Below are 15,042 nucleotides of genomic sequence, written 5' to 3'. Positions count from 1 at the left end.
AGAAGCTCTGAGAGCTGTTCCGCCTGGTAGAAGTCCAAGACACGATCATATATATTTTTGAGACAAAGGCTCATACATCGAAATGACATACTGACATTTTACAGAGAGTTCACCAAAGATACATAGTCCAGGTAAACTCTTACAAAGCGAGCAGTAAGCCAGTACGGCCCCCTCCAGAGTTGGGAAAGAATGCTAATCTTGCAAGAAGTTACATTGCTAGGTCAGAAGAAAGGAAAAGAAAAGTTGATCTTTCCGGTCTAGCAGGCGTTCCCGTCTTGGAAGAGGTCTGGTTAATGGGTAATGCAGATGCACGCTGCACATCAGGGAGGGAGGAGGCCCCCACGACAGAGAACTGTCTGTTCAAACTTTTTTGTCTTGCCGTAAAATGTAAACCTTGATCAGAAGCCAGCCACCAGCGACAGCCCACTCTCAAGGGGAGGGGACTATACAAGGTGGTGAATCTCAGGAGGGGGTCACTCACTAGGTCATCCGAGAAGTCTGCCAACCACAGTACCTGACAGCCTGGAGCCCTGTCACTGTGGCCTGTCCTGTGTGAGGGCTGGCACATGGCTTGGCCTGTGGGCAAGGGCCTTTATTAAATCAGGGAACTGGGACCTCAAGGCTTGCGGCAAGTTTCTCTGAGGTCCTTCCCCTGAAAGGGGGGCAGTTGCTGTCCCGTTGGGGACAAGGCTTCCTGTGGCGATGCTGGGTTCACCTGACTGCTTTGGGACAACAGGGTCTGAAATTAGGCGGAGACGTGGCTTGTGGCCTAGAATGGGTCGCTGCCCTGAGTGGGCTCTGCAGGCTTCATGCTGCTTGCCCCAGGCGGCTTCTCTGAGGGCCACCCACTCCCTGCGGGCAGGCGGACGCCGCCCCTCTGCTTGCTCACTGCCGGGGCGCCCCGGGACCCTCCCACGCCGGTCGGCCTCGCCCAAGTGGGGCAGTCTCTGGGGTCAAAGCTGCTTCTCGCTGCACCAGCCACAGCCTCTCCGGGCAGAAGGCACTGGCCAGGCAGGTTTTTACCACCCGTCCCTGCCCCAGGCCCTCCGCCAGGCCCCTCAGCTCCTCCTCGGGCTGCAGACTGGCTCTCCAGGGCTCCACCCCTCTCTGGGGGCCACACCTGGGCTCCCGCCCTGAGGGTCCTCTGGCTCCGCGCGAGGCGACCCACTTCCCCCTTCCTCCTCTGCAAGGCTGTCCCGTGAGCCCTCCCTCCGCCTGGGCCGCTGGGTGAGCAAGCACGCTCGCAGGGGCTCCGGCTCCGAGTCCACGGCCGGCCCTCCCTGCTACCCGCCGGGCGTCGGCCGGGGTCTCCTCGACTAGGGGCTTCTTCCCGAGGGAGCATGACGCTCACGACCGCCCCACCCCTCCTCGCCGCGCCCCTGGTCCTCGCCCGGGAGGAGCGCTAGAGTCTCCGTGGTCGCGGCTGTCCGAGGAGGCGAGACGGCGGGCGCGGGGGACTGCCTGGCGCCGCGCCCGGCCAATGGGGGAGGCCGCCGCCTCTTGCTGTCAATCTCGCCAGTCTGGCCCCGCCCCTCCGACGGAGCTCCGCGGGACGCAGGGCCGCGGGGGCTGCCGGGACGGACCCAAGATGGCCGAACGCTTCGGTTCCGCTCTTGCCCGCGGCCCCGAGCCTCATTCATTGCCGCGCTGCTGAGCAAAACTGCGAGCAGGTCCGAGGGCTCCAGAGGCTGTTCCCGCGGGGCGGGAGGCCGCCATGGCGACCCTGGAAAAGCTGATGAAGGCCTTCGAGTCCCTCAAGTCCTTCCAGCAGCAGCAGCAGCAGCAGCAACAGCAGCAGCAGCCGCCGCCGCCACCTCAGCCCCCTCAGCCGCCGCCGCCGCCTCAGCCGCAGTCGCCGCCGCCGCCGCCGCCCGGACCGGCCGTGGCCGAGGAGCCGCTGCACCGACCGTGAGTGCGGGCCCACTGCAGCTCCCCGGCCCGCGGCGACAGGGCCGCCCCGTGGTCCCCACCCCGGCCCCCGGCCCCGCGTGGGTCTCCAGCCCTCGGCAGGCGCGGGGAGCCTCGCCGGTCTCTCCCGGAGGCGCCGGGGCGGCCCCGGCCCCAGTCCTTTGCTCTCCCGGCTGCGAAGTTAGGGGAGGAACCGGGTCTGTGTTGTGAGCAGAACTTGGCAGAGCCGAGGCCGCGTCCCGTCCCTCTCCTCCAGGTCTGAGAGGAGGAGGGCTGGGGGCGCAGGACGCTGCGAGAATTGGAGCCGGAGTGATGCGGGGACAGTGGTGACATCATGCCTTGGGAGGTCGGGCTGGAGGGCGGGGGAGCGCGCGCGGCCCAATGGAGAGCCTTGTGCGAGGGCCCCTTTAAGCAGCCTGTGGCTCGGGGCTGTCTTCCCGCAGCCTCAGGGCATTTCGTGTTGTTCGGGAGTCGGCAGCAGAATGTTGAGCATCAGGGAGAGACCGGCCTGTCTCAGCTCAGGTTGGCCTGCGGGCACTTGAAGAGCTGTGGTTGCCAAGTAAGCGGTGAACTGTCTAGACGCTTGTTGTTAACACGTGAAAAGCAATAAAACTGGCTTAAATACTAGGAAGAGTTGACTGCCCTTTATTGCCTGTCCTCAGTTGGAAACAAATGACGTGTTGCTGAGGGAGAGGTTAATCGCTGGGGGCGAGTGATGTCCCTGTCGCGAGTGTCGCAGTCCAGTTTTGCCGGAGCAGTGGTGTCTGCGGACCCCACACACGCTTCCTGTTGCTGACATCTGCTACTGTTTGGAAGCAGGGGGTCTCCATTGCTTGTGCCAGGGAAAGTTTTTGAAACAGAAGAAGAGAGACCAGTAACGACACCGTCTAAGAGAACCGAGTACTTTTCCCTGAAGTCTTGTGTGCTGGGTGTTCAGCAGAGGTCAGCGTGTGTGCTCTGTTGCAGTTCGGGCCTTTCTTTCATCTCGGGTCATTTTATTTCTGATCTGGGTGTGTACAGGATGGCATTTAACGAGGAAAGTTTCCGCGAAGCAACCCCTTTAAGAAGCGTACCTTCTTCAGGCTGACTCGTTTTTAGTAATGTTTTTTCTTCATTATGCTTCTGCTAGGATCCTTGCTGTGTCTTGAGGTTTCATTAGGAAGTGAGAATTTGGGGGCTAATTTCGGCTTATCTGTTAAAATAAAATCTAGAAACAAATTAAGTTTTCTGCTAAAAGTTGAAAAACCTGTTTGGATACTTAGAGGGGAAAAAAGTTGGTGTTTGTTTTTTTAACAATTTCACTTTTCTCTGCAGCAGGTGATTTATAACCATAACTATCCATTCCAGACTTTTATGGGATCTCGTATAAAGGCGGGAAGCACCAAGCAGGGCTCTGGGTGGGAAGGAAGGCCTTACTTCAGTCCCTGTCTGCTTGTTCAAACACTTGGTCACTCTGAAAATATGCATTCTGTTTCTTATGCTGATTTGACAGAACCTGAATTAGCTTATCTTCTTCAAAATATAGGTGTAAAGAGGTTTCCTTATTTTTTTTTTTTTTTTAATTTATTTATTTATTTTTGGCTGTGTTGGGTCTTCGTTTCTGCACGAGGGCCTTCTCCAGTTGCGGAGAGCAGGGGCCAGTCTTCATCGCGGTGCGCGGGCCTCTCACTGTCTTGGCCTCTCCCGTTGCGGAGCACAGGCTCCAGACGCGCAGGCTCAGTAGTTGTGGCTCACGGGCCCAGCTGCTCCGCGGCATCTGGGATCTTCCCAGACCAGGGCTTGAACCCATGTCCCCTGCATTGGCAGGCAGATTCTTAACCACTGCGCCACCAGGGAAGCCCGAGGTTTCCTTCTTAAGCCAGCTTGACAAAGTAGATACATTTTGTTTCATTACTTTATTGTAATAAAAATGTATGATTGACTTATTTTTAGAATTTAGTCTATCATTTTTGCATAAGTAATACATTAACATGGTACAAATTCCAAAATTTGCAAAAAGGTAATTAAAATCTCTCTCTCCCGTTCCTTTCTCCTGAGTACCTACCTAACTCCATTCCCAGAGGAAAGCTTCCTCCTTGTGTATCCTGCCAGATATAATCTATGTATTATATATATGAAGATAGATTTTAAATTTTTTAAAAACAAAAGTACTTCAGAGTAGTAACTTTGAAAGGTTCTTAGCATGCTCTGAAATCAACTACATTGGGCTTAATTATACTTATTTTAAATAAAATGCATAAATGTTAACATTTTTATGTACTTTGCTGTTGAGAAAGCAAGTATTCATTGATTTTGAGTAATGAACTCACTGCTTACAAATTTGGATCTTGGCGTTTCTGTTCGGATGCTTCAGCTGAAAAATCCATTCCCCAAAGTAAGATTGGCCAAAAGCAATAAGAAAGTAACTGTTCTATTTTTATGGCTCTTGCTCTCTGTGGAACTATAGTGTCACCAGCCACGCTTGGGCTTCAGTTGAAGGATCTGAGTGCCTACGCCCAGCTCAGCGTATGGGATACAGGGGCTCTGGGTGGTACTGGCTATAGTCTCAGCAAGGCTGACGTGCAGGGGAGTGCCAGAGCTTGGCAGGGTCCTAACTGCAATTATGAGGCAGTTGACATTGGCCTTTGGCACTTTCTCACTCTCCTTCAGATTCCCTCCTAGTTTTTCTCTGATTTTAATTATTTGCTAAATGTCTAATGTGTGCCAGCCAGTATCCTAATAGGTGCAGGGCTACAGCCATGAAGAGATAAAGCTCTGCCCTCATGAAGCTTACATTTTAGTGAGGGACATAGACCAGAAACAGGATACATAAGAAAAATACACAGTATGTTAGACACTGATAAACGAAGGAGGAACAGCAGCAAAGCAGGGAAGGGGGTCTAGGAAATGTCAGGGTTAATAAGGTATTGACGTTTTAGATAGGGTGTCCGGGGAAGGGCCACTGAGATGGTGTCTTTTGAGTAAAGACCAGAAGAGAGTCAGGGATTGCCATAAAGGTATGTGGAGGGGCGTTCCAGGCAGAGGGCGCAGGTCCAGACCCTGCTGATTGAGGAATAGCGAGGAGTGTGGCCCGTTGAATTAGCGAGAGGGAGACTCTTAGTAGGAGCTGAGGTCAGAGAGGTGGAGAGGGTGCCTCAGCGCACCAGATAGATCGGTAGGCCCTTCCTTCAAGGTGGAACAAAGACAGTGGCGTTTATTCTAATGAGGTGGGAAGCCATTGGAGGGTTTGGTCCGAGGAGTGGCAGGATTTGAGTTCCATTTTTAAATGACTACTGGCTGAGAGCTTGAGTGAAGGGAAGTGTGTCCAGGAGCGGGAGACCAGGTAGGCGGTCAGTGACGCGGTCGGGTGAGGTGATGGTGAGTTCTGTCATGTTGTTGGCAGTGGCACAGTGGGGACTCACTGAATTTTGAAGGTGGAGCCAACAGGACTTGTTCATCTCTGTCTGCTAAGCATGACGTAATTTAGCCATAGTTGGTGTTGTCAGTTATATTCAACTGCAAGTAACAGGAAACTCTGCTGCCATAACTGAAATAGGAAAGAATTTATTATACGACAGCAGTGTCTGCTTGAGGAAGCTCCCCAGTGATGAGGGACCCAGCTTCTTTCTTATGCTTAACCTGCAAACCCTCATCCTCATTCTTTCCCATTTTTTAAGTTGGGTTGTCTTTTTATTGTTGAATTGTAACAGTTTTCATAATGTTCTGGATACTAGACCCTTATCAGATGCGTGATTTGTAAAATGATACTCCTTTTCTTGAGTTGTCTCTTCACTTGTTTTATTGGCTGCGCCCTGTGGTTTGTGGAGTGGCTTGTGGGATCTTAGTTCCCCGACCAGGGATCGAACCGGGGCCCATGGCAGTGGAAGTGCAGAGTTCTAACCACTGGACCTCCAGGGAAGTCCATATACAGTCTTGATTACCATTAGTTTTTTTCTTTTTAATTTTTAAAAGAGATTATTTTTGGCTGTGTTGGGTCTTCGTTGTGGTGCGAGGGCTTCACATCGAGGTGGTTTCTCTTGTTGCAGAGCACGGGCTCTAGGCACACGGGCTTCAGTAGTTGTGGCACACAGGCTCAGTAGTTGTGGCTCGCGGGCCCTAGAGTGCAGGCTCAGTAGTTGTGGCGCACGGGCTTAGTTGCTCCGCGGCAGGTGGGGTCTTCCCAGACCAGGGCTCGAACCCATGTCCCCTGCATTGGCAGGCAGATTCTTAACCACTGCTCCACCAGGAAGTCCCTACCATTAGTTTTGTATCACAGTTTCAAGTCATGAAATGTGAGTCCTCCAACTTTATTCCTTTTCAGGATAGTTTTGGCTATTCTGGGCCCCTTGCATTTCCATTTGAATTGTAAGATCTGATTGTCAGTTTCTACAGGAAGCCAGCTGGGATTCTCTGATGGGTATTGCATTGAATCTGTAGATCAGTTTAGGGAGTATTGGCATCTTAACAATATTAAGTCTTCTGATTCTTGAACATTGGCAAACATTTTATGTAAATGGTGCATCTCTGTAGCAACCATTAAACTCTGCCATTATAGAAAAAAAGCATCCAGAAGCACTATGTAAGTGAGTGTGTGCCTCTGTTCCAATAAAATTTTATTAAGGACGTTGAAATTTGAATTTTGTATAGTTTTCACATCATAAAATATTATTCTTTGATTTTGTTTTTGGTGGGGGGGTGGTCAACCGTTTAAAAATGTAAAAACACTTCTTAGACTGGCCGAAACAGGTAGGCTATAGTTTGTCCACCCCTAGATTAGATATGATAGGACCACTTTGAGGAAGCATTTCTTTTTTGGTTGCTTTTTATTAACTAGCTTAAAAAAAATCACACATATATGTTGTAACAACATCTTCAAATAGCACAGAAGATGGAAAGCAAAGCCTTCCTTCCTGGCTGTCCTAGTCTCATTCCCTAAAAATAACAATTGTTAAGTTTCTTTTGTTTTCTCTGATTTTTTAATGCATATACAAGTCCTTTTTTTTTTTTCATGAAGGAGCTCACACTATATTATTTCACTTAGTATATCAAAGACTTTGTTTCATAGCAGTGCCTATCATTCTTATTAACTGCTATATAATACTGTAGAATTTCTTTTTAAAAGAGGACTTATGACACGGGTTCGTGCCCCGGTCCGGGAAGATCCCACATGCCGCGGAGCACCTAGGCCCGTGAGCCATGGCTGCTGAGCCTGCGTGTCCAGAGCCTGTGCTCCGCAACGGGAGGGGCCGCGACAGTGAGAGGCCCGTGTACCACACAAAAAAGAGGACTTATGGAGATGTAAACGCAAAGGTCTTACAGTGTCCTGGCTTTCCTATTCTCTCCTCCTTCAGAGGCCCCACCCCCGTTACCTCTGGTCCCTGCAAGTGAGCCAACCACTCAGTAAACTACCTGGGAATGGAAGTCTTATTCAGACAACAAGAAGGAAAAATTAACACAGTATAAGATACTGTTTAATGTTGTGTTAACTTGAATCAGTTTGGGTGCTAGAATATGTGTTAGAGACGAGATATGCCGTAGATCCTTGCTGCTCAGAGTGTGGTCTCAGGGCCAGCAATTTGGTGTCACTTGGCAGCTTATAAGAAGTACAGAATCTCTGCCCTACCTTAGACCTACTGAATCAAGAGTCTGCATTTTAACCAGGTTTGTGAGCAATTTATGTGCACATTAAAGCTTGAGAAGCTCCACTGTAGACGATCAGGACCTACTTTTCTGTTGATATACTATAGTATAATATAATATAATATAATATAAAATTCCATCAGCATTTGGGAGGGAAGACTTATGTTGCTTACATCTGTCCAGGTGTAGCTGAGGCAGTATCATTTCTCTGTCCTAGGGCCATGGAGCATTTGTGTAGCTGTAAAGTACGGTGTAACACTGACAAGTAAGCTGTGGTGGCATTAAGAGCTCCCAGCTACTGGAAGTTGGCACTTAAGTGGTGACTGGACTAGATGACCTGGAAGAATTCCTTTCACCTGGGTGCCTGTTGGATGCCAGGGCCTGTTCTGGGCCCTTGGGTTACAGCAGTGAACAAGGCCAGTGGTGTTAAAGACTATGGAGAAAGACAAAACAGAATAAGGGGGAGAGGGGCCGTGTGGTATTGTTTAGGGTGCGAAGTGCACTGAGAAGGTGATGCTGGAGCGGGGGGGGGGGGGGGGGGGGCGGGTATCTGGAGGAGGTGAGGTTCAGGTACAGATGAGCGGGAGTGCTTTCCATGTTGGAGGAGTAGTAAGGAGGCCAGGAAGAGGAGATGAGGGGTAGCCGGTTAGGGCCTGTACCCCAATATAAGGACTTTGGATTTTACTCTGACCGGATGCTTACTTGTGTAGTCAAACAAGTGATATAACTTACGATGCTAAGTCAACACCAAATGCTGGCTTGGAAGAAACTGGGTCACTTAGTCATCGCTGGTGGGACCATGAAATGGACAGCTACTCTGGAAAGCAAGCAGTTTCTTGTAGAGCTGAACATACAGTTACCGTATGACCCGGCAGTTGCACTCTTGAGTGTTTATCCCGGAGAAGTGGAACCTTGTGTTCACATAAAAACCTGTACACAAATGTTTGTAGCAACTTTATTCATAATAGCCAAAAACTAGAATCAGCTTAGATGTCCTTTAACAGGTGAATGGTTAAACTACTCAGCAATAAAAAGGAACAAACTCCTGATAATACATGCAACAACTAAGATGAATCTTGAGGAAATTATGCTAGTGAAAACAGCCAATCCCAAAAGGTTATATACGGGCTGATTCTACTTACGTAACATTTTTGAAATGACATAGTTCTAGGAGTGGAGAATAGATGAGTGGTTGCTGGGGTTAGGGGTAGGTGGAGGTACAGAGCGGAGGGCCAAGGGAGGTGGGTGTGGTTCTCAAAGGGCAGCTCAAGGGATCCTCATGGCGATGGAAGTGTCCCCTATCTCGACTGTGGTGGTGGATACACAAACTTACACGTCTGATGACATTGTGTAGAACTAAATGCACACATCTGCACAGATGAGTAAAAGTAAAACTAGAAATCTAAAGATCAGTGGATTGTATCACTGTTCTGGCTGTGATTGTTTTGCAGAATGTTTGCATTGGGGGAAACAGTGAAGTTTACACTGGATTTCTGTTATTGATATTTCTTATAGTTGCCTGTGAATCTACAATTACCTCATTAAAAACTTTTTTTTAAAAAAAAGATTGTTAAAAAATATTTATTTGTTTATTTATTTTTGGCTGTGCCAGATCTTAGTGGCAGCATGTGAGATCTTTAGTTGCGGCATGCAGGCTTCTTAGTTGTGGCATGCATTCGGGATCTAGTTCCCTGACCAGGGATCAAACCTGGGCCCCCTGCATGGGGAGTGTGGAGTCTTACCCACTGGACCGCCATGGAAGTCCCCCTCATTAAAAACTTTAATTAACAAAGAAGGCCACTCTGGTGGACAGGGAGCAGGAATGAAGGAGGCTTTTAAAGTAATCAAAGCTGATTGAAGTAATCAAATCAGTTGGGAGGCTGTTGAAGTAATCAAAGCTAGAGGTGCTGGCAGCTTGTGCCAGGCTGGGAGCAACGGTGCTGGTGGCGAGGAGTGGTCACATTCCTTCCTCTGGGGAGGAAGAGCTGCTGGGATTTGCAGACAGATTTTTTAAAAATTCAGATTATGATTTACATATCGTAAAATTCACCATTTAAAAATGTACAGCTTAGTGGTTTGTAATATATTCACAAGGTTCTGCAACCATCACTACTGTCCGGTTTCTGGAACATTTCATCAACCCCTAAAGAAAGCCCCTCTCCATTAGCAGTCAGTCCCCATTTTCCCTCCCCTAGCCCCTGGCAACCACTAATCTATTTCTGTCTCTATGGATTTGCCTGTTCTGGACATTTCTTGTGAACGGAATCATACACATGGGGCCTTTTGTGTCAGACCTTTTTCACTTAGCATAGATCGTATTTTGAATTGCACCTTCTTCTATTAGTAATTGTTACAGTACTCAGTTAAATTACTAGTAAGAAAGGCTTTCACAGCCCTTTTCTGTGATATAGACTGTGTGGTGGGGAAATCCTAGGCCTTGCTTCCCCTAATCAAACAGTATTTTTTTTTTAACATCTTTATTGGAGTATAATTGCTTTACAATGTTGTGTTAGTTTCTGCTTTATAACAAAGTGAATCAGTTATACAAATACATATGTTCCCATATCTCTTCCCTCTTGCTTCTCCCTCCTTCCCACCCTCCCTATCCCACCCCTCTAGGTGGTCACAGAGTACCGAGCTGATCTCCCTGTGCTGTGCGGCTGCTTCCCACCAGCTATCTATTTTACATCAAACAGTACTTTTTCTTTTCCGCTGTGTCGAGCGGCTTGTGGGATCTTAGTTCCCTGACCAGGGATTGAACCTGTGCCCTTGTAGTGAAAGTGTCGAGTCCTAACCATTGGACCTCCAGGGAATTCCCTTAAGCAGTACTTTTATTTTAAAATTATGTATGAAACACAATTCCAAAATGACTTTGGTGTTCCGTTCCTTCTTTAAAAAAAAAGATCCAAAAGAGTCCTAATCTTCTAGGAACACTCGCATTAGTATAGTACTTGGTGAAAGTTAAAGAGCAGCTGATGAGGAATCAGAAGACCTGGATCTCTGCCCGGCCATTTACTGCCCTGCTCCTGCAGGCGGGGCAGCCTCTAGACCTCAGTTTTACTCATCCTGTGGGGTGTGTAGGCACCGACTCGAAAATGTGTATGTGACAGTACCTGTGGCCACAAATAGCAAGACAAGTGATTGTTTTCAATTCCTGGGGTAGTCCAGGTCCTACCTTGCACACCCTCAGCCTGGAATCAAATTTTTCATGCATATTCTTAAAATAACATGATTCTACAAGTAAGAATTTCGATGAGAGGGCTTGAATTCCCCTTTTCAGAATTAGTTCTTTGATAATCGTTTTAACATGATTGTAGTATTGCCTGTAGAGTCCTTGATTTTTATATGTTCCTCCTCCTTACAGATGCGTGTTTGTGTACAGATCGCTTCATTACACAATTAGAGGGGGCTGACTGGTTTGTTTTCATTTTGAAGGTGGAGTTAAAATAAGCACGTTTACAAAAACAGCTGAAGGATCAGGACCTTCTTACCTTGTTTATCCAGCTCTCACCCTGCTTATCCAGTTCCTGCCTAGAGCAAGGCGGTTGGTTCCTTTTCACCTTAATTTCCATACTTACTCTGCTTGTAGAACAAGTCAGTTGACATCCTAGTTCATCAGCCTAATTAAATTTTATGGGGAAATGAAATAGTTGTAGTTTTATTAAACTTCCAAGTTGGTTTATTGGACAAAATAAGACGGGAAGGAGGTATTTGAAGCAGGGACCATGGCATGTCCAAGAACTGAGTTTGAAGGTGCATGACCAAAACGACAGAGTTATTTCCAGTAGCCAGAGTTCCCCCCGCAGTTTCCTGACAGAGGAAAGTGGCCTGAGGCCAGACTGTACTGGGCCTGGTTAAGCCAGATTGGTGTTTGCACTGGGTGGGAGTGTTTGTTACTTTGGGGCTACATTGCTGCCCCGACAGCTTTCAGTGGGTAGTGTTGGAAGGGTTGTTTTGTTCGTTTTCCGATATTTTTGGTTAATGTCTCTTTGTTGGGGTGTCTGAGGGTAAAGTCTGGTCCTCACACTTTAAAATGTGGGTATTCTTCAGTGTGACAAAGGAGAAGATTTTACAGGATAAGTATTTTGGTAGCAATCAGGTGGTTTGTTTTTATGCTCCTCACCCAAAATAGGTACTTCGTAATTATTGTTTAAATTTTAATAGCAAGACTAGTAACCACTGAAGACTTTGTCTGAAGAATCTTATGATTTTAGGGCTGTCTATTGAGTGTGGAAAAGGTGAAAATTTAAATATACTACGGCAGATCTCCCCCCCCCCCCCAAAGTGTTTGGATTGCTGGAAAATGATTGTGGATGAGTTAGGAAGAGAAACTTAAAACATGTGCTTTCTTTGTAGCTGACCATGATAGAACGTGTGCTGCCCTCTTTCTGGCAGTGAAGTCGTGAAAGTCAGGGCCATCAGAGGTGCCGTGATTGATGTCTTGGTCACAGCCAGAGGGGCTGAGGGCTGTAGCTTGGACTCCACAAAGTTCTTGAACTCAAGCCTGTGGCGTTGCCCTACAGTTCCTCTCTTTTTTAAGCTTTTCTGTTTCTACTTTTCTTTCCATCTCTTGGTTCTGCAAACTCAAGTTTAAAGTAATTATCATTTATCTTCTGAATCCTGTTTGTTAAGACTGACTTAAGAACTTTTGAGTCGGTTTGAACGTGTATGTAACCTGCTCTCCTACAGCAAACGCTTACGTATCCATTCCTTTGTTGTCTGTCTGAAACACCTTCTCCAGTGTAGGTGCTGTGCTGAGTGTCAGTGAGAGAGACACGATATGGCCCTTGCTCTGAGTGAGTCTGTCATCCCTGGGGAGGAAATTGCAGGAACAGTTACTACCAAAGAATGTGATGGAGGTGCTGGCTGACGGCCGGGCCTAGGGCAGGGTCCTGGGTGAATAAGGCAGGCTTTCCCCACAAGGATCTCAGAGGAGGAGCTAGACCCAAACAGACAACAGAGGAATGTATTTTTATTTTGGTGGGTGAGATTGATATTTTCTCTTTGACTTTCTGCTAGTTTCATAACTTTTGCTCAAGTTCTGGCTTGGGGGAGCAGCACAGTTAGTCTTAAGGAAATCAGGTGGCAGGTCCAGAGAGCTGTATTGTTTATTGTTTCCTGTATTCTTGTGGTTTATTCCACATACCAGGAGGGAGACAAGGTTCTTTTTGAAGCTCATATTTGTATTTATCACTTTTCTATTCTGACCATCGTTAAGTAGTGAGGTCCACTCAGTTTAGTGTTTGTCGACTGTTTTCTGATTACCATCCCCCTAGGAATCATATTAGACCTCACGGTAAGAGGCTACCCAGGGAGGGGCCACCACCTATATAGCTAGGAGACTGGGTGTATGAATTCAGTTCACGTAAGGCCTTTGGCAGATTCTCACTTTGGAAGAGTAGCGGATGAGTTAGTTTGCTTCCTAACGTGCTTGGAGTGGTCAGTGTTCTTTAATTTTCTTGATGGCTGTCTTAAACTAGGTAGCCTTTGAGCTGCTGTAATAGAGACTTTAATGTGATGGCTCAAAGAAGAGAGCATTTAAATTCTCAGAGCGCTTTCTTCTTTAAATTGAGCTATGTTATTTATACACACACACACACACACACACACACACACACACACACACACACACAGATATAGTAAAATGTACCCTTTTTAATGTACGGATCAGTGAATTTTGACAGATGCATAAAGCTGTGTAACTACTACCGTAATCAAGATTTAGAACAGTGCCATCACCTCCTAAAGATTCCCCCTGCCTGGTACCTCTTTGCTGTCAACTCCCCCTTCCTCCGCCAGGCCCCTGGAAATTACTGATCACCTTATGTTCCCCTGGTTTTGTGTCTTCCAGAACGTGGCATAAATGGAATTATCCTTATGTATCTTGAAGCTGATGCATTGAGATTCATCCTTGTGTGAATCAGTGGTTTGTTTGCTGCTTTTTACTGCCAAGCAGTGTTCCGTCACTTGGCTATGTCATTTATCCGTCCACTGGGACGTTTGGGTTGTTTCCATCGCAGTGTCTTTGAAGTGAGTGACTCATGAGGGTGGGTGGTGAGGGGCCTCTGCCTCTTGTGGTCACTTGGGACTCAGGCTCCTTCCATCCTGTTGCTCTGTAGCCTTCTTGTCTTTATCTGTATAATCAAAAACTGGGAGGGCTTCCCTGGTGGCGCAGTGGTCGAGAGTCCGCCTGCCGATGCAGGGGACGCGGGTTCGTGCCCCGGTTCGGGAGGATCCCACGTGCCGCGGAGCGGCTGGGCCCGTGAGCCGTGGCCGCTGAGCCTGCGCGTCCGGAGCCTGTGCTCCGCAACGGGAGGGGCCGCGACAGTGAGAGGCCCGCGTACCGCAAAAAAAAAAAAAAACCCAACAAAAACCTGGGTGTTCGGAATGCTCGGTCCAGCCAAAGGGAACTCCAAGTGGCATGCGCAGGGCGAGCCAGCGAGGCAGAAGCTCCACCTACTACTTCTGTTTCCGCTTCATCTGTGAGAGCTAAGTCACGCGTCTGTCCCTGGCTGCAGGGAAGCTAGGATGTGGCGCTTCTAACCACGAGGCGTGTGTCTGAGAAGGGAAGCATGGCATTTTGGTGGATCACTAGCAGTCTGCAACATAGCTTATCCCTAAGAGTCTCTTAGGAAAGAGACCAGTGGGAGATACACAGTCACCAGTCCATGTGGTGATGGACTCTTACTGACCAGTCATCGGGAAGCCCCTCTCCGCATGCCTTGGGCTTGTCTTCTCATTCAGGCTCTGTCTGTCCTTCTTTTCGGACCCTGACTTTCCCCTTTGAAGGCTCTTCCTTGTCCATTTTCTTCCCTGGCCACATCTGTAGTGCCTTTTGGAGGCTGTGTCTTTTGTGGATTTGCATAATTGTAAGAGCCTGTTCCTTCAGGTGTACTTGTTGGAAACCGAGGTTGCATTAGGGATTAAATAGAGGTGTTTTCTGGTTAGTTTTTAAATTTCTTTGGTACTAGAATTCCCTCCAAAACTTAGTAGTCTTCTGGTTTAGGTGTTTCTAGTTAGTACAATGTACTGGTAACCTGCTAACACTCAGATTCTTTTTGGATGTAGTTATCAAGCCTGATTTATTTTTTGGCTTCCTCTTTGGATTGACCCTCTCTACCTTATTTCTGTGGTGCCTACCTCAGAGACATCTCAAGTCATAGGTTTGGGTGGGAAGCAAGCACCTTTTATCTGATCTTCTTGACCAGGCTGTTTATCTCCTTTTTGGGGGCTGAGAAGTCTTAGTAGGAGGCTTTTGAGAAAGTCTCTGGGCAGGGGGCTTGTTTCTAGCTGTTTGGGGATGTAGAAGCAGTTAGCCATTGTCTGAACGTTAGTTTACACCTAAGAGTGTGAGGTCTGTGTGGTACGCTGACTGTAGTCAGTAAATACGACTTTGAGAAGTGGCAGCAGCTTGGTATGCAGAGTATTATATTGATATCATTGTGTCTCATTGAATTGCACACTCCGTCCACCCAGGTGATCTTGGGTGAGCGCTGTTTGCACTGCAGTTTCTCC

At 47.9% G+C, this 15,042-nt stretch overlaps 1 protein-coding gene across 2 annotated transcripts in view; it reads left to right on the top strand.

Moving 5' to 3' along the window:
* The first annotated feature begins 1,564 nt into the window (after window positions 1-1,564).
* Window positions 1,565-15,042, top strand: part of HTT (huntingtin) — a 141,365-nt gene continuing 127,887 nt past the window's right edge. For both annotated transcript variants that reach the window (XM_067036781.1, XM_059065976.2), the window contains exon 1: window positions 1,565-1,908. In XM_067036781.1, coding sequence (XP_066892882.1) covers window positions 1,715-1,908 — 194 coding nt within the window. In that variant the 5' untranslated portion in view covers window positions 1,565-1,714. The remainder of the gene's footprint in view (window positions 1,909-15,042) is intronic.

The sequence above is a fragment of the Kogia breviceps genome, chromosome 6 (assembly GCF_026419965.1).
Source record: "Kogia breviceps isolate mKogBre1 chromosome 6, mKogBre1 haplotype 1, whole genome shotgun sequence".
Classification (NCBI taxonomy): domain Eukaryota; kingdom Metazoa; phylum Chordata; class Mammalia; order Artiodactyla; family Physeteridae; genus Kogia; species Kogia breviceps.
This window is presented reverse-complemented; position numbering and strand designations above follow the sequence as displayed.